The sequence below is a fragment of the Seriola dumerili genome, unplaced genomic scaffold (assembly GCF_002260705.1).
Source record: "Seriola dumerili isolate Sdu_G_001 unplaced genomic scaffold, Sdu_1.0 BDQW01000017.1, whole genome shotgun sequence".
Taxonomy (NCBI): Eukaryota; Metazoa; Chordata; class Actinopteri; order Carangiformes; family Carangidae; genus Seriola; species Seriola dumerili.
The window spans coordinates 3,387,798-3,413,628 of NW_019174272.1; the positions used below are offsets into that span (position 1 = coordinate 3,387,798).

Sequence of the window (25,831 nt, forward strand, 5' to 3'; positions counted from 1 at the left end):
AGAGAGAAGGAGAGAAATATGTTTCAGCAATGCAAAAGACCTATAGCTTACTTTATAAACTGCCAGAGCAAGAACCAAGACTTATCTCTTTTATCCACATTTGTCCTGGAGATAGGCCTATAGGGACAAGGCTGCCTACACCTTTCCCTCTCCAGGGTCTGGGAGACTGGGGCTAATCAAGGCGCTTTAAAATAGTTGAGTGTGTGTGCTTGCTGAGACACAGATAAGCAGTCTGGGTATCTGCTGGTATTTATTTAAAGCTGAAATCTTAATGTTTTTAATTAATATAATGATAGCATTGCATCAATCAACAAGGTTGACATGATACTACATTTATTCATTCTTCTGCAAGTGAAACATTTTCACAAACATGGCACTAGATTTCTGTAGCAGTGTTTATGTGTGCATGTGTGTGTGTGTGTGTGCGCGCGTGTGTGTGTATGTGTGCATGTTTGTGTGTGTGTTAGGATGGTGTGGTCCTGGTGCATGCATATATTGTGTGTAATAGTTTAACATATATTCTGCAGACAAAGCACCATGTACTACAGCGAACAAGTTGCACACCAAGACACACGAACACCTTGACCCCACTGTCTCCACTACCTCATGTGCTTCCTATTGACATCACATTGAGAACGGTGAAAGATGATCGGCCAAGTGCCAAGGAGTCACACATGTGTGTGAGTTCAAATCCAAATTTATACACCTATACATGTGAGTTATGTGTCAGGCAGATTCTTAAAAAGCCTTTAAACAAAGAATATTCCCCATAATCCCTGGAGCTACCAAGCCACATCACACGGAGGGAAAAAAATAAAAATCACCTAAACTTGATGCCAGTTTAATCAATCGATCAATCAAAGCATGTACTACTTGTGTCTGGAGTCACACACTATTACTTGACTTACTGTAGGGCTGATTGGGAGGTTCGACATTCTGTCAGATCAGGGCTCCAGCATGTGTACACAATTGACAACCTCACAATCTCTTTACACAATATTCTCCAGAAAAGCTTCCAGTGTGGTTAAAAGGCCTGGGAACAATGACTGTTTGGACAACAGTCAATATCTGACTGCATGTAGTCATTAGGAGCTTAGCTTAGCGAGAGAGAAAGCAGAGGCAGACACAACACTCAGCAATACCAGGGTGAAGGAGAGACCCTGGAGAAGCATCTCATACACATTCAGTTTTGGCATGCACGCACACACGCGCCCGCACACACACACACACACACACACACACACACACACACACACACACACACAAACATACACACACACACACACACACACGTACTGAGCAGACAGTCGTCCTCACACAAAAACAACTACACGCATGCGTCCACGTTGAAGTCAGACTGAAACCTTAACTAGCTAAGATCAAAGCCTGGAATCCCACCAGGACTATTGCAGCAAGGTGAAAGAGATTGTGTGAAGTTTTTAAGTGTTAGGGAGGCCTATTTGTGTGTGCAGAATTTGGAGTAGACAGACAAGTGGAGAACTGAACACGCAGGTGAGGGGTTCAGTGAAGTCTGCATACAGAAAAGGCACCTCTGTTGCTATAATAGAGAGCTAGCATCAAGGTTAGAGGGGCCCACCCAAACAAGAAGAGTTCAATCCCTGATTCTGACAGGAGGGCAAGTTCCAGCTGTTGAACGCAGGGTACTTGGCATTCGGCACACATCTGACTGCCAATAAAAAAAAAAAGTTCACTATCTAAAGTACTCTGATGGATGAGCAGTATCATCACAGCCTGCATATGTATGGTAATACAGACAGTGAAGTGGGTTCACATGAAAAAAGTGAGGATTGAGGTATGAACATATGAATATAAATGTGTGAAATATTGATCCATCATAATGCCTTTGAACCGGCCATATTTCATGCTTACGTCTTGTATAGTAATTTGCTCTCTGCTCAAACACTAGGGCTACTGTCAAAAAAGGACAGGGGGAGGGGGAAATATATATATAATATCTTACAGTCTCGTCTTGGATGTCTGTCTGGCTCCGTGTTATTGAATGCAAATGCATGCATGTATAACCTTTGGGCTGAAAGGCCCTCATCTTTGAAGCGTTGACCTACACATAAATACGATGTACAGGTCCTGAGCACAGACAAATTCTGACGCTCGTTAGCAATGAAAGCCACAACTACTGTCAGTGTAAAGGGCTGGGGGGGGGGCGGCAGCAATGATAAAAGTCTGTACAAAAGTGTGCAGCGCAGAGGTGAGTAGTGGGTAGCAGAAGAGTTGAGAGGAAAACAGAGGAATGGAAGATTTAAAAAAAAAAGTTTGAGGGAGCTGGCTGGAGGAGAAGTTTGCTGATTGTTCAACAATTGCAAAATTGGAAAGAAGAGTAAGAGAAGAGAAAGAAAAAAACAACATAGTGTCATTTTAAAAAGAAATCCCAAACACTGGGGATCCTTTGTAGACTTAGACACTAAGCCTGGTCTCACATCAGACACTGGTCTTCCTGCTGAGAAAAGTCCATTTCTGGTGTGTACTTCACCTCTCCCTGCCATTTCCCAGGACCTCTCCTCTCATGCCTTCTCTCACACTATCCCTTCTTTATCCTGCTCTCTACCCTAGCCTCTGTGTATATCTGTGTATATCATCTGTATACCGTATACTTTCGCCTATTCAACACCTTTCTCTACACACCATCTAGCCCTTATAATATCACCCTTACTGGTTCGTGGTTTCCTCCTGTCTCTCTTTTGTCCCCAGAGCCCTCCCCTCAAGTAATACTGATGACTCTTCCCAAGGCCCTTTCTGATCCAGAGTGTCAACTGTGTCAGGCCCAAATTATTTGGGCTTTCTATTATAGAGGGTGCTTTCCTTTGGGGCTACAAAAACCATTAATCTCCCTGGGTCTGGGTGATGTGTGTAGACCTGCATTACATTCAGCCAGGTGGATAAAGGAGGATGCATGTATGGTAAACCATGCTCATACACAGGGTATATTAGGGCCAGCCCAATAGAGTGTTTCTAAAAATTGATGCAATAGTCAGAATTTTAATTAAATTTGGTTCATGTTTTTTTCTTTGAATTTTCATTTGGAACTCGTAATCTAAAAGAAAGACAGAAAAATAAAGACAATGGGATTTGACTTTTGCTTGTTAACAAGCATGAGTCCTTGCACTGTATTAGAGTTTTCATGTTTTTTTTCATATATAACTATTATTTCATTCAATATTGTATGAATATCTGTGGCACAAAACGAATTGAAGTAATGTAAAAACCTTAATCCTTGCTATCAGAGTTTTCATGTGGGATTTCGTGACATATAATGTATCTAACGACACAGACGACACACGTGATGATGATTCCAAAGATTATCTCACATCTACACCACCACTTTCATGTTTCATCGTTCACAAATGCTTGCCAGGCTGCAGACGCTATGTGCTTCCAGCTATGCTAGTGGCCATCTACAGAGCAGTGTGTCTTTCTCAAGCAAAAAATCTACTATCTGGGAGCACAGTGAAAAGAACTGCTTAAAAGTCAGTTTTATTTCAGCAGTTGCAGAAAGTCACAAGGTAATTCAGTGATAACAACATGAGAGAAATATAATGTGGAGGGGGCGCCTTAATTAAGTTAGCTCTGCTTCACATCATGAAGAAAAGAATAGAAATGGCAAAGTCCTATAATTAACCCAATGAAACAGATTAGTCACCTTACTCTAATTACTGGTCAGAATCAGATTATTTATGTTCATGGAAACACAACTTGATAAAGCTTCTAGTTTACCTGTCTAAACTTCTAACTACAGACTTGGAAATCCATCTTTAAAACATGTCTGCAAATCAGGAAGGGATAAATGAAAATGAAGGTAAGCTAGTGCTCTTTGCTGACAGAAAAAGGAAAACATGAAATCCTGCAACCCAGTGCTTTTGGATGTGTGGACTTTTGTCTTTGCAACTGACTTTGTTACCATGTTGTAGGTTAACAAGCTTGCTAACTCTTGCTAACCAGAAATATGTCGGTTTTCTGAGTTTTTGTCTAGTTTTAGTCAGTGTACTTATAGCACATTCTAATGCTGCATTTTTTTATTTTGGTAGTGAACCCTCCACTTTGTTACATCAGGATTACAGAGGTGCCTTTGAGAGTAAAACTAAAAGGATAGGTCAGATGTGTTTTCCATTGTGTTTTTCTGCAGTGGCGGCCAGCCACAAGAACCGGGAGATTTCGTGGTGGCCTGAGGCTGGCTTTGGCTTGTGCCCTAAACAGTCAACCAGCGATAACATATCAAGTAGGAATGAGTTGCCAGACCTCTTGCATCACCTCACCTGTGTATGATGCTATACCTCTCTGAACTGCTGCAGTGTGTGTCCACACTGCAGTGCTGCTACTGCCAGCCTTATCTTTCTACACTGTTTGCCTTTGACAGTGGCTATCAATACTAATAATTATCCAATGCTGATGAGCGGGCAGGAAAGTGAAAAGTTCAGAAAGCAGTCACATGATTTTCGTTTAGAACCATGAGCGAGAGAGAGAGAGAGAGAGAGAGAGAGAGAGAGAGAGAGCGCTTGCCCTTCACCTAATGTTCTTTTAACTTATTGACATAATCATAAATATATGTGTGTGTGTATATATATATATATATATATATATATATATATATATATATATTCATATTGAAATATTTCTGCTATGACTGTATAGTATACATGTAGACTCCACTTTCTCCTTTAATAACATGTAATTGTGAAAATAAATAACTAAATAAAATTAAGTAAATAATAATAATAATTTGACTTTTTTTTCATGTTTATTTGTCTGTCACAAATGTTTGCATTTTGTGATCCCGATAACTTTCCTCCCAGATGAACAGTGGCCAAACTGCCAAATTTATAACTAGTCTGCACCTGTTACATCAACTTATAGCATTAGCCTATAGAATTAGAGGTCTGATGGTTTGTGTGGGTGGCCTGGGTTGGAGTCAAATTCCGAGTCTGAATTATTGTTTCAGTTCGCCCCTGTTTTCCTGTATAACTTCTGAGATGATCCAGTTTTCACACTGCTCACTGTGAAGCCATTGAACAGACATTGTAGATGTTGTAATTTAACTCATGTATTGCCCCTGTCTAGAGTGCATTTGTGTGTTTGAAACTCACCATGAAGGAATTCTGACTCGATGTCATTAACAGAACTATAGTCTGCTTAATGAAGACTCATAAATAAAACAGTTAAGACACCACAGTTAAGAAGCACTGGATAACTACACTCTAACTAACCGAAAGTGCTTAAAGCATGTCCTCAATCAGATCTGTTCAATATTGAATAAAAGAGAGTACCTTGGCTATCATTTTGGGAGTCTCTCTCTCCGAGTACGTGTAGGAGTCTTCTTTGAGATGTGTGGTGCTGGCAGCGACGGCGCTGTGTCCACTTGTGCAACACAGGATGACGGAGGTGTGTCCTGAACGATATAAGGCCTCTTCCTGCTGTAGACTCTTGGCACAAACATCATCCAGTACCACTTTAACACAATGCTCCATGTGAGGGACCAGTCCCCTAAATGCTGACCTCCAGTTAAACTCCAGAACCTGTGCCTGAAAAACAGGAGCCAGCCGCCAATTAATGTCTGAGTGCTGAAGGGAATATTTCACCTGTTCTACTTCACTGCTACAAATTGTCTTGCCTCTTTGTAATTATAGAAAAAGATAATAGGGCTTAATGACATTGAATAGTTGTAATAGATCAGAAACTTTCTTGCAGGGTCTTTCAAAGGAGCAATGCAAAAGACTCACCTCCGGTGTGTGGAGAAGTGTTTCTGCTGTGGATTTCTTGCAGTCTGTTGTCATGTCTGAATCCTCTCTACTCTTCTTCAAGATGCCTAATTGACCAATATATTTTTTTAAATGCAAACATCATGTAATACATCTTAAAAGACATTAAACAGTATCTGTGCCAGGTCAAGCTCTAAAATCATGTCAGTGAAATTTCACAAGAGACCTCTAATTATAAAGAAGCTATCCCAGTTTGAAAAGGAAAAGCTATGTGGCGGGTATCTGTAGCATCTTTCAAATCTATGCATTATTTAGCATGACTATTTCCATATCACTGAATGATGTTATGTGTCAAAAGCCTGACTGAATGCCGAGTGCGGTAACATGAAAGCAGCTGTATGTAACTCAGAGCTAGATATGGGACACATTGCTCCCCTCTTCCCCCACTAGCCAAAATGAGACACAGTGACCAGAGTATAACTGCCTTAGAGGGAGCAGAAACAGGCAGTAAATGCTAATGGCGACTGCTTTGCGAGTCTAAAGTTGGGACTTAGATTTGATTTGAACCCAGATAGTATCAACTATATATGGGGTAATTCCATGAGGGGAGATTGTGTGGGGGAGTGTAGGGGGGTGATGTGAAGACAAGCATACAGGATGTTGGGTTGGGTTGCAATTAAAAAGCGTGAACATCAAGGCCGCAGTTTCCTAATCAGAAGGCGAAGTGTAAGACCCCAGGCGAGGCAATTTAGCCGAACAAGACCGCATGGAATGGAAGAAGGAGGAAGCAGCAAGCGCATCACTTTTTGACCTTTAAGCCCATCTGATGAATTTCTGGTAATTAAGCCGTTTGATTGCCTGGAATTAATGATTTGGATAACTGCCCTTTAAAGGCTGTTTACCTCTCTGTAAATTGAGCCTTTCTGCAAGTCTTGTTTTTGTAAATGTAACCTTTATGGAAATTACCCCATGCACCAAAAGCTTTCATTTAACATCTCTGCAGCGGCAGTTCAAAGGGGAGAGAGGAAAAGGATACTAAAGGCTTATATAACACCCAAGATAATTCCCGACTCAAATAACACATTTCTTCAGACACAACTCAGACGTCTCGCTAGAACAAGTAACAATGTGTGTGTGTTTGTGTGTGTGTGTGTGTGTTTGTGGGGGTGTAACTTCACTGTTTATGCCTGGAGGAGTGGCACACATGCAGGGCTGTAGCCACAGTTTTTAGAAATTGTGAGGTCAAGATCCCTCCCCACTGTAACCTCAACATACTCACAGAACAAAGTCTGCAATTTTGTAATTACTGGAATTATTAACATTTTAATTATTCACTATCTGTTTGATAATTTCCTGCAAATTCTTACTCCTACTTGATGGTCTAAATGGTGTTTTAAAATCTGCTCCCCACTGTCATGTTAGCAGGGAAACACTGAATATATTTCAATATTTTTTTGGCCAAAAAATTGTGAATTTTAGGGACAGGAATATTAGATCAGCCTTTAAAGTATCTGCTATTTTTACATTGTAAAATAGAAACTGCACCTCAGGTCACTAAGATTTCCCAAATTCACAAAAAAAACGCTGAGAGTATGACCTCAGCGACCTCAGTGGTAGCTACAGCCCTTATTACATGTCTAATATGTATACACGTGTGTATTTTGGAGGGATGGAGTCTTACCTTTTACACAGGGAGTGTCTCCTGTACAGTTAATGAAGGTCATGTTAGTGACCAGCTCCTTCACATTGCTCTCAAACCCCAGCAGAGTGCAGGCCAGCTGGGTTAACGCCCTCAACTGGTGGGAGGTCAGACTAAAGCTCCTGTTTTTTATGGGAAGCTCCATTGGTACTGTGAGGGGGAAAAAAAAACTGAATGTAAAAGAGGAAAGAGATAAAATAAACAGTGCATATGCTTGTGAATGTGTGACTGACAGAGAGATGGAGGAGGGAGAACTGCACTACAGTTTACAGTTCAGTAAAGCAACAAACAGTTTCATGAAAATAGGTTTTCAACCCAACCTCCCAACCTACATGCACTCATCACAAAACAACCCCATCCTGAAGTCTTGCCTCGCACGGCACCTCTTATAAATATCGACCCATTCATGTTTTCCCAATACACAGCATAAACAAAGAGACAGTGAAAAAATATGCAAAACTTTGCTCCCTGAGAAGTCACACATGCACATCCTTCTCTCTCGGCACAAAACTTTTCTCCCCGTAACCCGCCGATGACCCCCTCGGCAAATATGGATTTCCCATTTTGGAGGCTGCCAAAGCCATCACCCGGGGGATGTTCCGCATTAAGCTGGAGAATGGGCGGCTGGGAGATGCGTTGCCATACTTCCAGACACATGCACAAATACTTTTGTGTGTCCGCTTAAATGAGCTCCTCCACTGCAAAAGCATTTGGGAATGGATGAGCTCAGTATTAGCCTTGACTCTGAAAGCAGAGAGATGATTGAGCGTTGAGAAGGAAAGAAAGAAGAGGGGGGGGGGGGACACTTTTCCAATAATTGTAACATTATTGCCTCTGGATCCTAATGTAATTTTGCCATATTGTTAAACAAAAACTGACAATATGACAACACACTGTCCCCAAGGAAGCTTGGTTTAATCATGCATGAGGCTTGACTCGGTGTGTGTGCAGGCACTTGTGTATATTAACATGAGTGTTTATGAGTGAGAGTCGATGAGTTTTTGTGTGTTTGTGTTTGTCGAATGAGCACACACGTGTTTATGTGAATGTAATGCAGGGCATTATGAATAACTTGATTTGCAGAAAATACTTTTACACATATTCGCACGTCAGTCTTGCAGGATAATTGCCACACTGCAACCAGACTGCGGTCACCGTAGAATATATTCTGACCTCAAGTTTGTTTGTGTTTACAAGTCCAAGTGTATACATGTATTTATGTGCAAGTGTGTGTGTGCAAGCATGTATGAAATTGCATGTGAATAGATGTGTAATTATTTGGTGTGTGTTAAAATGTGTGTGCATGCATCTGTGTATATGTGTGTATGTAATTAAGCTGCATGGGTCTGCAGCTCAGCAGCTCCTCAGTAATGGGGTCCAGTGGGAATCTGTGCTAAAGAGACTACCTCATACTGCATGTTTACATGCGTGACCTGGCTGACACCCACATGCCAGCCTCTTTCTCCAGCTTACACATTCATGCACGCACCACCAATCATGTCTATTTCTAAAGTCACCAGCAAATCAACAGAGCTTTCCGTGCCTAAACACAGGGGCAAACTAAAGCTGTCAACAACTTGAGAGTAAAAAAATCTCAACCAGATAAGACAGGGACACATTTGAGAGAGAGGCGCTGGAGTCTCTAAAAAGCTATCACTACAACCTTCTGTGGGGCATTCATCTGAGCATAGCAACTATTAACCACCACTTCATCTGGAGCATCAGCTTTTCCAGAGCATCATCTCTGTCTGTCTTTTTTTCTCACCATTCATTCTATTCATTCCCTCAACCTGTGACCCTATGACTGGTTCACTTGCTCACTAAGTCACACTCTAAGTAGTCGCACATGACCTTGATGCTTAGCAATGCCTCAGCCTCTCATCGAGCTCTGCCGCCCAGGCTATATAGGTATTTATAGTCGCCTCCCTAGCCAAATAGCCTTATAGCCATAGCAGTCTAGTACACAGCCATCTAAACCTCATTATACCTTTGTCACAACAGTGAGGCCAAATGGAGGCTCTCATAGCTGGTTGATGGAGAGGGTGTGCTTAAAAGCACCCAGGTGTGTCATATAGCGTAGAGCATAGCATGTCTCATGGACTAGAATGAGGAAGGGCACTAGCATGCAGAAGAGTTCAACCAAAGGTCAGTGTACTGAGAATCAATAAGGGAGGGCTGGTGCTGAAAGCTGGGCAAAATGATATGTTTATAAAAGAGCCCATATGACATTATAGTGTGAGGATGTTCTTATGAACAAAAAGAAAATCAATGATCAGTCATACTACTCTGATACTCATAAAGCAGTATGAGTCTTATCAGAAGCCCTCAAAGCAAAGAAACATATGTCAAGCAGTATGCCATTCTAAATGTGTGAAATAGAAAACAGTGTGTGTGTGTGTGTGTGTGTGTGTGTGTGTGTGTGTGTGTTCTGTGTGGTCCTGTGTGTCTGTGTGTGTGTGTGTGTGTGTGTGTGTGTGTGTGTGTGTGTGTGTGTGTGTGTGTGTGTGTGTATGGAGCAGAAACATTGTAAAAAATGTCTGAAAATACCAAACTCTGCGGGTCTACAGTGGCCAGTTTCAGTTTGTAGCTTTTAACAATGACAACAATGTGACACAAAAGGAAAAAAACAAATAGAGCAGGTATTTTTGGCGAGCCATCAGTCTTCTCCTTGTCTGTCTCTCCTGTGGGTTCCACCATCAGCTCCACAGCAAAGTCTCACACACACACACACACACACACACACACACTGCTCTTGACTGGCAGGGAACAGAGAGAGAGGGGAGAGAGGAGGAGATCTAGGGGAAGGGAAAGGGGTGGTGGTAAGGGATGAAAACATGAGGAAGAGAGGGAGGGAAAGAGAGGGAGGGGCGGGATAAGGGAATTCCCTTAGCAGTTGTTATTGATTCCGGTGTTTACGGGCGAATAGTTTAGTGCCGTTTACAAAACAGAACAGATGCAGCCAGTGAGCAAAAAGGTAAACAATTGCTGTGTGGCGGGCTGCCAAATCCCCAGTCTGATGTATTAAACTCACGGTGAAGAGCATTTCCCCTTTGGCTGCACTTATTGCCACTTCATTTCCTCTTCGCTCACATACACACTCTCTACTTTTTGCCACCTCTCCCTCTCTCTCCCTGTGTCTCTCTCTTTCTCTGTTGTTCCCTCGTTTATCTGAGGAAAAAAGGAGAAGGGCGTAGGGCGCTTTTTGCCGTCTGGCTATTTCTTGTCCTTCTCTGACCCAGGAGGCCCAGTTCTTCCTAACAGAGCCATTAGTAGGGGGAATTGCATGTGTCTGACATGGCCGAAAACCAATTATTAGACACTTTCTACCAAATGATGCCCAAGTCTTTGGGGAATGGGCAATCATGCAATAATTTAGCCACTGATTTAATTTCTCTCCAGCACAGCATCTCTCCCCCTCTCATCCTCTGTCCCTCATTTTCCTCTCTTTCTCTCATTCTGTCTCTCTGTAGTGTAAATCAGACCATCAGAGGGGTTGTCTGCTTCTCTCTTACCACACTACCCGGCTGGCCTCCAGTATCTTATCATGTGATCACTATTTATGAAGAAGAGTTTTCTGTTTGTGCAGATTTGTGTGTTGTACAGCACCCTCTAGTTTGGTTTCATTAGATCCAGAGAGAAAAGGAAGAAATATTTTCAGAAGGTAAGCATTTTTAGCACATCTTACATAGTAGAAATAAAATATGCTTTATGTATTGCATAAAATGCATAACACTAAATTAGACATATAATTTTAAAAAAAAGCTGGTAAAAAGTCCAAAGTAATTTTTTATTAACATCCTGGAAGCTGCATTTTGGACAAGTTGTAGGTGCCTAAGAGCTTCTATGAGTAGGCCTAAAAAGACAATAATCTAACCAGCTGAAAGTAAAAGCATGGATCAGCTTTTTGAGATACTGTCTAGACATCAATCCTCAGACCCCATCTCAGATGATAAAAGAGTGATGTGATGTGACTTTAAATTTAAATTGTAATCCACAACAACACCCAAAATCTGACCTGATTCTAAGGATCCAAGGGCTGAAACCACGTACTTCTGATTTGTTTTTATTTGTTGAAGTCAATGCTGGCACATCTGTTCATTAAATGCCTTCAAACTCTGGGTTGATGGGATCATAGTCAACAGGCTATGGAAAGCTATGAAGATTTGGATGTTATCTGCATAGTTATGTTAATTACTAAGCATTGGACTTCTATAAAATTTTTGGACTCATGATGGACAGATGGAAAAAATTCAAAATGATATAGCAAAACCAGAATAGCCTGTTTTGGAGTAGTCTTCTTCTTTCTCAAAACTGGTGCCTACATTACCCAAGATGCAACTCACTCCACTGCTGACAGTTCTGTCAGATATTAGGATGTGTGCTCAAGCCGCAAACCTCAAACTGAGAGGGGGAGCAAACTACAGAGGTCTGGTAGACTCCACACACTCAGATTGTGTTCAATTTCAGACCCAACCAATGCTGCCTCCAGTTCAATTGTGAACACGATATCTCAGTAACACATTTTTAACACATTTAACACATTTCTTCATATTTGGAACAAATGTCCGCTTGAATTTGAAATGACTGAAATAATTACATCTTGGTGGTCGAAGGTCAAAGGTAAAACAAACCACGTTTTTGGACTCTTGAATTTGATATCTCAAGACCACCTTGAGGGAATTTATTTAGATTTGACACAAACATTCACTTGGACTCAAAGATGAACTGCTTAGAATTTAGTGGTCAGAGGTCAAAGGTCAAGGTCACTGTGACCTCACAAAACACATCTTTGGCCATAACTCACAAATTCATATAATTGTATCATTATGACACTTAACTTAAATGTCTACATGGATAAAATGAAGAGATGGGTTAGGGCTGTGACATTCTAATGTTCTACAAGGGGAGATTGTGACCATATTTCCTGCAACTTGGCTGGTTGGCGGAGGCAAACAACTGTGAGGCGGTAATTGTAGTCTTCACATATGCACGTGCAGGACTCCTCAATCAGTGCCCTTCCCTTTTGAACATAAGCACATGGATATTGAATAGGAGGGGGTCAAGTATTGACCCTTGTGGGACTCCACATTACAAATAGTAATAGGCCTGAGGTTAACCCAATTTAAAATAGTTCCTGAACTCAACAGTTCACGTAAACTGTGAAAGAAGTACTGCTAAGGGCAAAGCAGCAGCAGTGAAAACAAAGCACCAATAGACAACTGGACATGACTCAACAACTCTCCTGCAAGTTTCTCCCACAGTGGCCATTGTGTGTTTTTCTTAGCCCACTGCTACAGATGTTAGCCACTATAGCCAGGCACTTAAATGTCAAAATGGGCTGGTCCATCCCAATCTTGTGTATGTGAATGCGTGTGTATTTGTGCACCACTTCATTCTTATCATGGGGCTTTACTCCAAGTGTGTAATGCTATGGCTCTTGAGCACTTCTGTGTGTTTCTTTTTGTGCCTGTGTTTTTCTGTCTATCCATGCCTCCTTGTGTGTTCATCTCATAGGGTGTCAAGCAGGGTCGTGAGGGTGCCTTGGGGTACTTCTGTGCTTGTATGTGTGCGTATGTGGGTAGAAGGAGGCTATGAGCCACTGTGGACCGCCTGCCAGGCCTGTGACAGCTGGGGTCCTCTTCGTCAGTTGCGGCCCACTGCTCGCTCAGACAGCCTTATTATGGGAGGCCTCCTGCTGTGATTCCCCCAATACACACTCTGACACACGCATGCACACATACACACACACAAATCACCCAAGCCCCGGTCTCTTGTGGCTCTATCCCTGGGTGCTGTCCAACCAGTCCACAGCAGGGGCCACCTGCCCTTCACAGAAGGGGAAAGTAGCAATATTTGATATCTCAATTAAGTTGCCTTACCAAGAAGGAGGTGTAGTCGTGATGGTGGTGTTTTTGTTGTGACAGAGAATCAGGGCAAGCCTTCTTCTGCTTTATATTTGTTTTTCTGTCCTCCTCTGTGTCTGTCTTTGTTTTCTTCTCTCTTTGTGGTGAATATTGCAGTGACAGTAAGATAGGGGTTAAGATTTCTCTGGCTTCCCCCGCGTACTTGAACCAAGCAGCCTGGATGAAGAACACCGAGGAATGTATTGTCTTGATGGGAGCATTTCATTAAAACCCACTTGTTTAGTGCCCTTGTTCGCATTATTGTTTTCAAGCCCTCGGCGAATCACACTGACTCTTCATCACGAAGTGCTGGCTGCTCTCAATAAGCCAGCCATTTTTGTCTGTGCTTTCTCAATAGAAGGTGCCAGGAAAATGTTCATATCCTTGAGCTTTTCAAGAGTGATACACAAAAGCTATTGTGACCACTCAGAGGAAATGGGGAAAAAAATAAATGGCATGCATAATACACATTCTCAAGGGCCATGAAACATATTCTTTTCTGTGATTTCATTGGACCATGATTTAGAGAAAATGAACACTGACACGTACACACATGAACACAACCAGAGAGCAAAGACCCAGCTCTTCTCATTAAGATTAGTAAACAACCGCTTGCTTGTGTGGTAACTTTTTTAAACAAGGCCCTCTCAGCATCTACAAGGACAGGAAGAGAGCGGCATAAAAAAGAATCATCCATAAACTGGAAGCATCACGCCACATGTACATACAGACACACACAAACCCTCCTACCTTGCACATAATTACATGGAAGCATGCGGGTGCACGTCCCTGGCTGACAGTGTGTATAAACTCAGGCAGAGATATGATCTAGTGAGGAGCTGCTCTTATTAAATATTAACAAACGCCATTCCCAAGTAGCCTCAATCCCCACAAGCACCTCCAATGCCAGTCAGAGCCTCAGCCTAGCTATCTCGCGTCACTACAGAACCTCTCTCCCCGCTGAATAGGCTGCTGTGCTTTCTCTGAGAAAGAGTTCAAAGAGCCAGAAAGGGCGAGGAGGGGAGGGGGGGTGGCAGTGGGGGTGAATGTGCTTGCTATACATGTTCTAACTCAATCCTTTTTTATCTATAGGGAGCTGCCGACGTCGTCATATGGGGAAATTAGTGGAAGTGGAATTCAAATCAGTACTATCAGAATGGGGTTGTGAAGTGTTTGAACAGAATTTCACAACCTCAACATCACCCCTGTGGTCGATTGTTAGGGAATAAATTGTATGTGTGTATGCAATGAAGTTGGAATGAAAGCTTTTGATGTCCTACAAAAACACGGATCTCCTATGCATACACATGCAAATTACTGATGCCATATGGAAATCTAATGATGCATTTTTAAAAGGGAGGTATTAAATTACTCTTGATCACACAGTTTTCTAAGTGAGCCGGCAATTAGTGCACACACCAGCATGGACTCAAAGACAAATGGGCAGACATGTGCACATGACACATGCTCAAAAGGTGATTGAAAACACACGTGTACACATGCTTATCCACCTACATAGCCACTCAAACACACACAGGGCAAAAAGGAACAAACACACTAAAAATGTACCATAGCAAATGGCTTTGGCAGCGTTGGTGTTTCCGCACTGGTGTCAGGTGCATCTCTTCACACGGAATCATTCCAACTTTTCCTAAAGGTTATGCAAATTCTGGTCACTAGTAATTGTATTAACAGGAGAGATAACGAACTACATTGCTGAGAGAAAAAGTGTGTAAATATGCCTGTGGATAAATTTTACCTAATGTAGCTTTACATGTAGGAAATCATAAAGTTGGAGAATTCGAATGATTGTTGAAAAGTATGAAAACTGTAAGTGGTGGCCTTTAACCTTTATCCCAGCATGACTCTAAAGAGCTAAGGGCACTGAAAAAAAATATAACACATGTACATATACACACATACAGTGACATGCAGACTTGGCCCACCCACTCCTCTGCAGACTCAGTGAGGTGTGTCAGTAAGGTTTAAAGCCTGTATTGTTCCCGACCAGCCAACCTGTCTAGCACACTCCCCAGTCCCACTGCTCACCCCATTACACTTGGAAAACTACAGGAAAATTGGAAAAAGACAAGAAAAGAAAAAGAGAGGGGAAGTGGACGCAGGAGAGATGGAGTAAAGGAAAAGGGGGGGTTAAGAAGAGGCTGAGCCCCTTCACATCTGTCTAGGTACAATGTCAGAGCCTACCTTTGAGTCGGTGGGGTTAAAAGAGGAGGCAGATCTTGCCGTGAACGCTGTTAAATGGTTCAGTGGTTTGACAGTGGCTGATGCTACAGACAGTGCTGCTCCCTTGGGAGCCTGCACAGTCTCCCCGGCATGGCTCTTATCAAAATATACCTACCGCCTGCCTCTACAGCAGAAATAAACAATAACACAGCAGGGAGGGAGGGAGAGATCTAAGAAGTCATTTGATGCTTATGAAAATAGAATCACTTTTTTTTTTCTTTTTTTTTACCACTGTCATAATTGTCTTGACAATTATGGGCATGGCATATACTGTAGTATAGACAGTAAAGTGTGAAAGCAGATTATGCATTAATGTTCAAGCTTTGGCTCTTTCGGAGCCACGGGCGTTTGGGTGGTGGATATGTGGGTTCTTGAGCTTTTTGGGGGGGACTTAAAACATGAACAACACAAAAATGTAATCCCAGTTGTAGCCCTCAAAGCTGTGTTGCAGCTGATAGTCAAACACACACACGTACACACACAAACACACACACACACGTAAAACCAGCACAGGCAAAACTGCTCCATTTTACCATCATTACACAGCACGGGTCCCCCGCTCCCTTTGGAGCCGTGTTCTGCCTCCGGTGCTACATTTGACGGTTTGTTGAGCGGCACGTAGGTGTGTAGCCTCCGCCGCGTTACGTGATCAAACAGCCCAACTGACGCATGGCCAATTATCCTGGCTGCCTCCTCTCATCTCACGTTTAAGGAGAGGGAAAGTAAAAACCAGAGAGGGAGATGGAAAGAGAGAGATGGAGGGAGGGAGGGAGAGAGGGGAGAAAGAGAAGCAAGGCTGGTGGTGTGTTTATCGAAGAATGGCAGATGTAAAAGCACTCTTCTCCCCGTTCCGCAGGGAAGCTGACATGTGCACCATTTTTGAAAAAGTAAACAATGGCTCACACACTTTACATTTTTTTTTTTTTTTTTTACTGTGAATCTTTACCCTCAGCAAGCTGTAAATAGGCCAATATGAAACAAACAAAGAGAATATGGGAGGAATTAAGTATCAAAAGTGACACGGCGTGTGAAGGTCTGTGCTTCTCTGTAAAGTCTCTGTCTATAACATCACTGCATGTTCAATCACAGTGACACATTCTGCATTAGTGGCAAATATTAAAAGTGCTTCTTCATATTGTTTTTTTCCCTCAAATATCCATCCTACTGTGTAACAAGGTCGAGAGAATGTTTAACCTTGCCCTTACTCCTGCGCCAACTCTTTCTCAAGCCCCTGCTGCTCTTCCTACACAGTTGTAAATTGTAAATAAGAGGTAAGTTAAACCTTATTTTGATATTTGTTGTTGTTGTTGTTGTTGTTGTTGTTGTTGTTGTTGTTGTTGTTGTTATGGAATTCCCAAAAAGAAAACAACATAGCTGTGGCTGTCAACAATAAAACCATTGGCCAGGATGTCACAGTATATGTTGCCTTAGTTTCCAGTTGAAGAAGTGAATTAACTTAAACACACTGTCGACAGACCTTGAATATGGCTTGGACATTTCTTGAGACCAGGGTCTTATAGATAGAATATGTGGTAAGTAGTGTTTAGAAGTAGTTTCAAAAGGAACCTTGGCCCCTGGAAATGCTGCTCCTCTCTTTTTGTTGGTAAAAAGAAAAGTAAGGCAGATGGGAATGAGGGCAGTAAAAAGAAAGCAATTACAATGGGAACAGCAGTTACTGACAATCACTTACAGAGGCCTTGGCTCTGGCTCAGATCACTGCACACTACAGTTGGAAAGTCACAGAAAAGTAAAAATGGCACATCTAAATGAACTCTTAAGAACAACCCACCAAAAGGAGGGGGGGGAAGGAAAACAGAATAAGCAGAGGGTAATTAACTATGAGATTTAAAAAAAAAAAAAAAAAAAATTAAAAAGAACCACTTACCCACAGTTGCGCGGGACCTGGCTGAATATTTTTTGATCTTGCCGCTGAGCGAGGTGTTGTCCCTCAGGGCCATCTCACACTCTCTGTCCACCAGGGAGGCCAGTTCTCGGGCCACAGTGCTGAGGTAAGCTGCATTAAGGAAACCGAGGATGGTGTGCGGTTCTGCTAGTCTTGAGAGGACTTGTAGCTCCTCTGTGAGGGCCTGGGTCAGAGCTGGGATCACAAAGCGGAAACCCTGAGCCAGTCTGTCAAAGCCAGTCTCACCGCTTGGGCTGGAGCTCATGGTTGAGTGCAGAATAACCTGCACAGATTGACTTTTTACGGCCTGGATAAATAAAAACAAAACAATACATCATTGTAAAATCACTGCTGATATGATGAAGATTTTTTTCATTATTGCATTTTCACTATTTTACCTCACCTGGTAATGTGTGAGCACCTCACTCTCAGGATAAAGAAAGAATAGCTGTTGCAGACAGTGGATCCGTTCTGGGATGGACAGAATGGAAATTTGGCTGTGTCCAGGACGCTCTGGGCTGCGAGAAGACAGCCGGTCCAGCAGGTGGCGACGCAGCTGGTGACGCACATCATCCCATGCCTCCTGGATCTTAAGTGAATAATAAAATGAAGAGTAAGTTCAAGAGTACACTGATGATCAACAACGCCCCATTTAGGAGGTATCTGAAATTCACTTTTTGTGCTAGTTAAATATATCTTCATTTCACTGCATTCAGCTGTTGAAGTAACAATTAACAGGAGAACAAATTAAACACAAGGAAACATTGAATAGATTTCAAAATTGATGTATTACCTCTAATGAAGCATCATCTCTGACTGTATGTACCAAGTGGCTGGAGGAGGCAGTCAGTTGAGGATGAAGAGAGGAAGATGAGGGAGAAGAAGAAGGGGTGCAAGGAAAACAGACACCACACTGGGCAGACAGATTAAGCAGTAGCTGAAGTGTCACCTCCTCTTTCTCCTCTTCTTCAGATTGCAGGTACTGTTGCTGAATGGAACAGAGGGATAAAGATGTTTAATTCACTGGGAAGAAAAAGCCATAATATGAAGGGTTCTCATACAAAAGTTAGGACGAAAATATTTTGAAGTCGTATACATTAACTTAGTACAGGGCTGTCTTCTGACAGAACTGTTATTATTATCATTACCACCAGTTATTAACATTGCAATGTATTACCAAAGCTCTAAAGAAGTCCATGAGCTCTTGATGTCCTGTGGTGACAGGCCTGACAGTGTTGTGCATTCTGAGGCTGAACCACTGCAGGCACTCTGAAGGGCTCGGCGGACGTTCCCCTGCCCGGGAGTCTCCCATTTTGCTCTGGATCTCCTTTAGCTGCTGTTCAATGCTGAGAGAAACGGAGATGCGATGTGTAAGTCTGAGAGCTGAGAGCTATAAAACAGTCTGCATGACCGGGCTCAGAGTGAAAGACAAAATAACTCAGCAAAAATAAATGTTGAGGTGAGGAGGTGAGTGGGAAAACACCACCCGAACAGCCCACTTTCAATTTCATTTTCAACCGAAAGGAGTAAAATGCAGAATGCGGAAAGAGGTAGTCCATCTGATATTCTGCATGCCATGTTTACCAGCACGCAGCCAACATGTTCCTGTTAATCTAAACTCCTCCCTTACCCAGTCGTGACTGAACAAAGTGTTTGACTGTCAAGATCTGCTGGGCCGGTGAGGAGACTGAGTGTTTGGAGATTAAGAGCACCCCCAGTCATTCGAACACACCCAGATGAAGACACTGCTACACACCGGAACAATACAGACAACAAGTCACGTTACAATCCCACAAACACATATACACCATATTGAAGATACACATGGACCTACACAGCACATCACATTTAGCTTTCCCTCACTCCCATTCAGTGTCTGCACCGTGAGAAGACAGATACTGAAGCATCAACAGTAATGAACACAGACATCGATATATCAGAGTGTGAGTGTGTGCTAAGCATCTGGTGTGAAGTGGCGTCGGCAGGCATCTGAGACACACGCTTCTTGCCATTTCACGTCTTACTCTTCCCCTTGACACACACACATACACACGCACACGCACGCACGCCCACACACACACACACACAGACACACACAGACACGCACACACACCCGTAACACAAACACAGCTCTTTTGATTTTAACAGACTGCATCAGCTATTCCGTTTCCCCTTTAATATGACAGATTAGAAATGACATCTTTGGGCTCGACATGTTTAGTCATTTCCATGCAAATCAATGCATATATATATTTATCCATGTAAGACAGTGGGAGCATGTGTGTGTGTGTGTGTGTGTGTGTGTGTGTGTGTGTGTGTGTGTGTGTGTGTGTGTGTGTGTGTGTGTGTGTGTGGGCCTAGATACCTGCATAATTAAACATGTTATGGTGTTGTGAACGCTGCTATTGTGTTCATGTGTGACTGTGTTCATAAGGTGTGTATGTGCACAAAGGTGCATACATGAATGTATGTGTTAGAAAAAAATGTCAGTGACTGACAGCTTGAACCTCATCATATTATTTTTTGATGGCATTTCAAACAAAATAAAGCAATGTAATCTATCGCAACAAATAATCAGTCGATAATGAAAATATTAATTAGTTGCAGTTACATCTCTGTCTCCCAAGCGTGTGTGTGTATGTATGTGTGTGTGAATGTGTGTGTGTGTGTTAGTGTACATGGTGCTAAGCCAAAGTGCCTTTTCCCCATCACACATCCTTTCTCATCCCCTACCGCAGGTCTATAAACCGCCTCCTGCCTGCTTCTGGGCCATGAACGCATCCAGATGTCTTACAATGGCAACACATTAAATAACCGTTCAATCTGACACACTTTCGTTTCAGTAGGGAAAAACGCAAGGGGATAAAATGTTATAGACTGTTACAAACCACTATCCCCTAGATTGAACACTGCCTAATGCTATCGTTCTCCCTCTTTAACTATCTTCGTCTCGCTCTCTTTTCTTCTTCTTCTTTAGGCCAAATGATGCATCTCACACCAACTTGCTGACTGACAGAAACCCGGATTATAAAGTGGGTGTGTTGAAGTGATTTGTGCCAGTCAATACTAACCTTCATTAAAGTGGGCGTTTATCATGTTTTTCACCTTACCCTGTGTGAGTATGTGTTTGTGTGTGTGTGTGTGTGTGTGTGTGTGCACGTGTTTCTGTATTGCTGTATGTGTTCATGCTTTTTCTTGTATGAACATTGTAAAGGAAAGATATTACATTAATGTGTGACAGATTGTGTGAGCGCAGAAGCTCTTACTTGCACAAAGCTCACTGCCTGTAAAACACAGCTTCAGCAAGGGCTGAGTAAAGCCAGCGTGCTTCAGGATTGCTGATGGCACTATGTGTAAAATTAATAGACACCACTTTAAACAACACAAAGGACTGTTCAGATGCTGGTTTGTTTGTGTGACCTCTGACTTTGCTTTCCCTAAGGAAAATATAGTAATGACTTTCTGAGAAGAAGTAGTTACAGCACATTCAAAATAACAATATTTTCCCTTCCCTTTTTTAAATTCATTCAGGATGAGCAAAATATAAAAAGAAAAACATTTAAGAATAAATGCAGACATAATACATGTTCTAAATTTAATTTTTAGCATAGATTCCTGTCATATGCCATGTCTCGCAATGAAACCTCGCTGTAGAATAAATGGCAGCACAGAGCACTGTATGTGTGTTTATAGTACATCATAAACATGGATGTTCGTTCTGGGCTCTACCCCAGGACTTCACATAGACAGCAGGTTTCAAATGGGCTCCCATCTGTGGCTCACTTTTCACTGACTCTGAAGTTCATTAAAAACACAAACCGTAGGTAGACTAAACTAGCCGAGGTGAGATTAAACTGCAGCTTCATAGGACATCCAGCATGTAAGCCCAGGACTCGGTGAGGTGTTAGTGCAGTTTCTGGAACTCAATTGTGCCATATGTGGACACAGCAGAAATAGACTGAAACACAGGTGAGGCCGTAGACAAAGACAGAAAGGAGAATGGCTTTTAAGCTTCATACTCATTCCACTCCCAATCATCTCAACCTTGCCTTCACTCAACAAAACAATGTACTCTAATGGCTACAGCAACAGCACTTGCCTCAGATATATTTTCTAGCCTTGCCTCACCCCCTCCCAGACCCCTTTCTTTCATTCTTTTTTCCTCAAAACTCTTACTTTCCTAATTTCCTTTTTCTTTACTCTCGCCTTTCAATTACCCCTCCTTAGGGCCTTGTGCTGTAAGTTATAAAGTCAATGTGGATGGTCTGTGTCAAGAAGTCCATCCAGCTCTCTACAATGTTGTGACCTTTTGCCCAGCGGTGTGAAAGCTACTTGCAGCCTAATCAACTTGGCAGGATTAGCTCCGAACCTGATGACTTCCACTGCAGACAGCTCAGACGCCAGGGAAAGAGACAGAAAGAGAATGAGAGAAGAGGAAGGTAAAAATGGGTAGAAAACAGAGGAGTCACAGAAAATAAAACCTTTCAACTTTCTGAGTAAAGACGACAATGGGCCGACCCGTAATGGCAAAAATGGTGGAGCAGAACTCAACAAAAGACGGAGAATGAGAAAAGAGGGAGAGGAAACTGGGAAGAAAAGATTCTTTAGGCCTCTTGACAAACATGTCAATCATCTACCCTAACTGACACACACACATACCCACACTTGCACTTCCATTGCTGAAGTGAAATCTAATTGTTTTTCAGACCGGTCTAGCTAGACAGTCGACACCGCAACCGTGCCCCCCCCCCCAACCCTCACCACCGCTGAGAGAGAAAGGGAGCAACCGGAGGTCTTTTATTAGATATGATGGCACATTTCACAGCTCCCCGACTTACAGAAACCCAATCCCGCGATTAGTCAGCGCTTTGACGTTATCTTAAGTTCCTTGTCAGAATTAATTTAGTGTGGGTGGGCTGCTGTGGGGCTGTCTGTCTGTCGCGCTCTGCTCCCCTCCGCTCGCCTACAGGAGGTGGGGGGTTGGAGGCAACGGGGGCAGGAAGATCCCTTTCAAATAAGCCCCAGATCCAGTCAGTGCCAAACCAGCCGCCTGAGAACTAAATATCTCCTCCATCAAAGGGCCCCATTCTGCGAGGGGAAAGGGAGTGAATGGGCTTGAATGAACAGGCTGAAAACAGATCCCGTTCTGGCCCAGCCTGTCGCCCACTTAGTGCCCTCGGCCCTCAGCCCCCCAGCCACCCGGCCCAGCCAATGATACCGGAGAACCGATACAACTGATATACTAACTTAACACACGTGTCACGCACAGCTAAACACAAAATCAGCTACACACTGCAAGGACTACAGATGAGGATTTTTGTTCATTGAAAGGGAACCTTACACGATATTTTACTGTAGCAGGCTTTCAACTCCACCTGCTTGCACACATATGCAACATCCTGACTATCAGAAGTGCTTACACACACACACACACACACACACACACACACACACACACAGAGAGAATCAAATTTAAAAGTATTGATATTGTACCCTGATCAAGATTGGCAGGCGACTAGTGAGAGCCATTTGCCTTGCCAGTGTGAAACTGGAGTCCTGTCTGCAGTCTCCAGGCCTGCGCTGACACTTCATTAGAGGTCTTTTCCTGGTGGCCCACCACTCCCCACCCAACCCTGCACTGAGCCACTGTCCCATCTGATGAAAACTAATGGATTACAGCATTTCAATTTGGGGGAGCCAGCTCCGTTGTCAGCCTATCTTAATCTCCTTCAATTAGGGAGTAGCTCTTAGGAAAATCTCTGACATCTGAGAACTGGGAGCAGGCCAGTCACTTTGACCCATAAACTGGTTGAAGTCCTTCACGGGTGTGAGCAGCTCTGTCTCCCCCATTTCTCAGTTTCCCTTTCCTCTCCTCCACTTCCGTAATTTGTCCCAGACACTGATAAGTCAATTAGGGAAGCAGGTGAGTGAGCTGTGGATGTGTGTTTGGGTGTATAAATCCGCAGCCCACCCTGGTCGAGGCAAAAAAAGAGGCCTTGCAAGATTTTGTTTGCCTGGATGTGTGCTGACAGTAAAAGGGCTGTCCTGAAGTAGTCTGGAAGGAAGTTAGCTACAGCCTGACAGAGATACTGACCAGTGGTCCCCCACGGCGAGAGGAGGATTGCCTTATTTTTAGCCCCATTCTCCATTATCTGGACGCTTTGTTCTCATAATGGTTATCCCTCTCCCATCTGCAGGAACACAAAATAACCCTTTAATGCTTAGAAAGCAGAAAAATGGCCCGGCCTTCAGTAATAAGCCTTGAATTACCTACCCAAGGGTTTTCGTTTCAAGATGTGGAATCTTCAATTATTATGTTCCCATTTAGAAGGAGGAAGGAAAGAAAGAGAGAGAAGGGGAGGGAGACAGAGAGAGAGAGTGAGGAAGGGATGGGTCCCAGACACTAATGGTGCCAGAGTGAGGCTTTGTTCACTTGCTACATTTAGCCTGTCCTTCATCATCTGCCCTCAGCCTCACAACGCCACAAACGATAAAAGACCTGAAATATAGATTTCTCTTTTTCTTCTCCCCCCATGTCTCTCTCTTTATCAATCTATTTGTGCTCTCCAACTATCCCTGTCTGCCATCATTGACGGACATCTATATTTCAGTCTTCAGTGACAACGCACAGGAAAATAAAAAATCTAATGTGAGTTGTTAAACTGTACTTTCTTCCATCACACATGATAGCAGGATTGTTCGAGTAATTAATAGAATTGAACCACAAAGAATGATTTCGCTCTCATGTGATGTTATCAAATACTTGACGCTAACCGTTAACAATATTGTAAGGTAATGCTTAGAGTTTGATAAAGGCCTCTTTATGAATATCAATGTCACCATCAAGCTCAACCATGAACACAGAAATAGAAAGAAACCACAAACACTTGAATTTCAGTGAAAGTCCTATGCAATGTTAACTACATTAAATCCAACCATCCACCTTTACACACACATGAAAAACTGGGTTATTTAGAGAAATCCACTTCAGGCTGAATCAGACAAGTTACCTCTACTGCAATTAGTCTAACTCCTATAGCTACATGCAGCTTTCTCCCTCTCCCCTGCCATTTGTTCGCACCAAGGCTTGTATATTTTGTATATATTCAGCATATTAGTTAGGAACTCATGATGCTGCATATGACACTGCGACATCATTTATTTTGTGTGTGTGTGTGTGCATAGTGCACAGTACAAGGACAGTCATTGTCAGCTCACGTTTTTCCCTAAATGTGTCTGAATTTTACTGTTCAGCTGTGGAAACCGATGCATTTACTTTAGTCTCAGAGTCATTTCTAATCAGACTCCGGATTTAATTACTGCATTTTAGATTCAAGACCACACAGTCACAGTAATGATCTTCCCTTTCAGTCTTCCGCACTGCTGCTACAGTAACACTTACAGTCTCAAGTCTTTGTACTGCATATAAACTAAATGTTCTGTTAGACAGCCTGCTAACCAGGTTTCTCTTGATCCTTTTACTCCAATAAAAGAATTCAGACATAGCTAAAACTGGGGACATTTCTCATATTCATTTATTTATTTTAAATGAAAATATTTGTGGAGTTTCAATATTTTGATGTTTTTAATAGCAGGCATTTTCAGAAGATTTTCGTTTGAGCTCAAAACAAGTGACATAAGAAAAAAGTGTGTTTAAATTTACCATTCACTCTTCAAATGAGTCTGCGGTACATACTCAAAAAACAAACTAACTTTTGAACTAATCTTTCAAAAATCAAACACATGATTGACATGACATGATTGGACTTTGTGGAGTGATAAAGAGAAAGGTAGAGTGGCAGAGAGAGAGGAAGAGAAAGTAAGTCAGTCAAAAAAAAAGCATAGATGCAGTTTTTCATCTTTTTCATGATTTCATATTTCTATCTAACACTGCCACACGCCACAAGTGTAAACAATATTACTGGTGTGTGTGTGTGCGTGTGTGCATGTGTGTGTGTGTGTGTTTGTGTGTTTGTGTGTGTGTGTGTATGTGTGCGTGTGTGTGTGTTTTAAAGTCTGTCAGTCATGTAGGTAGCTCCTCTCTTTAAAATGATTCCTGCTGGTGTCTGCAAACCTCTCTCAGCGGTAGTCAGCATAAAAAAACATCAGAGCTTGTTTTCCCACCTTCAGTGTGAGACATTTTTTGGCCTTAATCTTCGTACAGTTAAGAACTTTCACTTATGTGAAAATTATATAAGAAGTAATACAACACATCAAAGTAAACATGGTTTTATTATTATTAATTATGCTTTGTCAAAGTTACTGCTTAACATTTATGTCTTTGTGCCAGTGTTGTGTCCTCACACTGAAATGCGCATTATATTGCTCTCTGCTTCCTGTCATTCACCTGACA

At 42.4% G+C, this 25,831-nt stretch overlaps 1 protein-coding gene across 1 annotated transcript in view; it reads right to left on the reverse strand.

Annotated features, from left to right (window-relative positions):
• kiaa0825 (KIAA0825 ortholog) overlaps positions 1–25,831 on the reverse strand; it is a 110,527-nt gene that overhangs the window by 84,251 nt on the left and 445 nt on the right. Inside the window, exons 2-8 of the mRNA XM_022756474.1 lie at positions 18,656–18,824; positions 18,272–18,466; positions 17,882–18,067; positions 17,461–17,785; positions 7,411–7,578; positions 5,751–5,836; positions 5,298–5,546 (exon numbers count right to left, since the gene is read on the reverse strand). Of these exons, the coding sequence (XP_022612195.1) occupies positions 5,298–5,546; positions 5,751–5,836; positions 7,411–7,578; positions 17,461–17,785; positions 17,882–18,067; positions 18,272–18,466; positions 18,656–18,824 (1,378 nt within the window). The remainder of the gene's footprint in view (positions 1–5,297; positions 5,547–5,750; positions 5,837–7,410; positions 7,579–17,460; positions 17,786–17,881; positions 18,068–18,271; positions 18,467–18,655; positions 18,825–25,831) is intronic.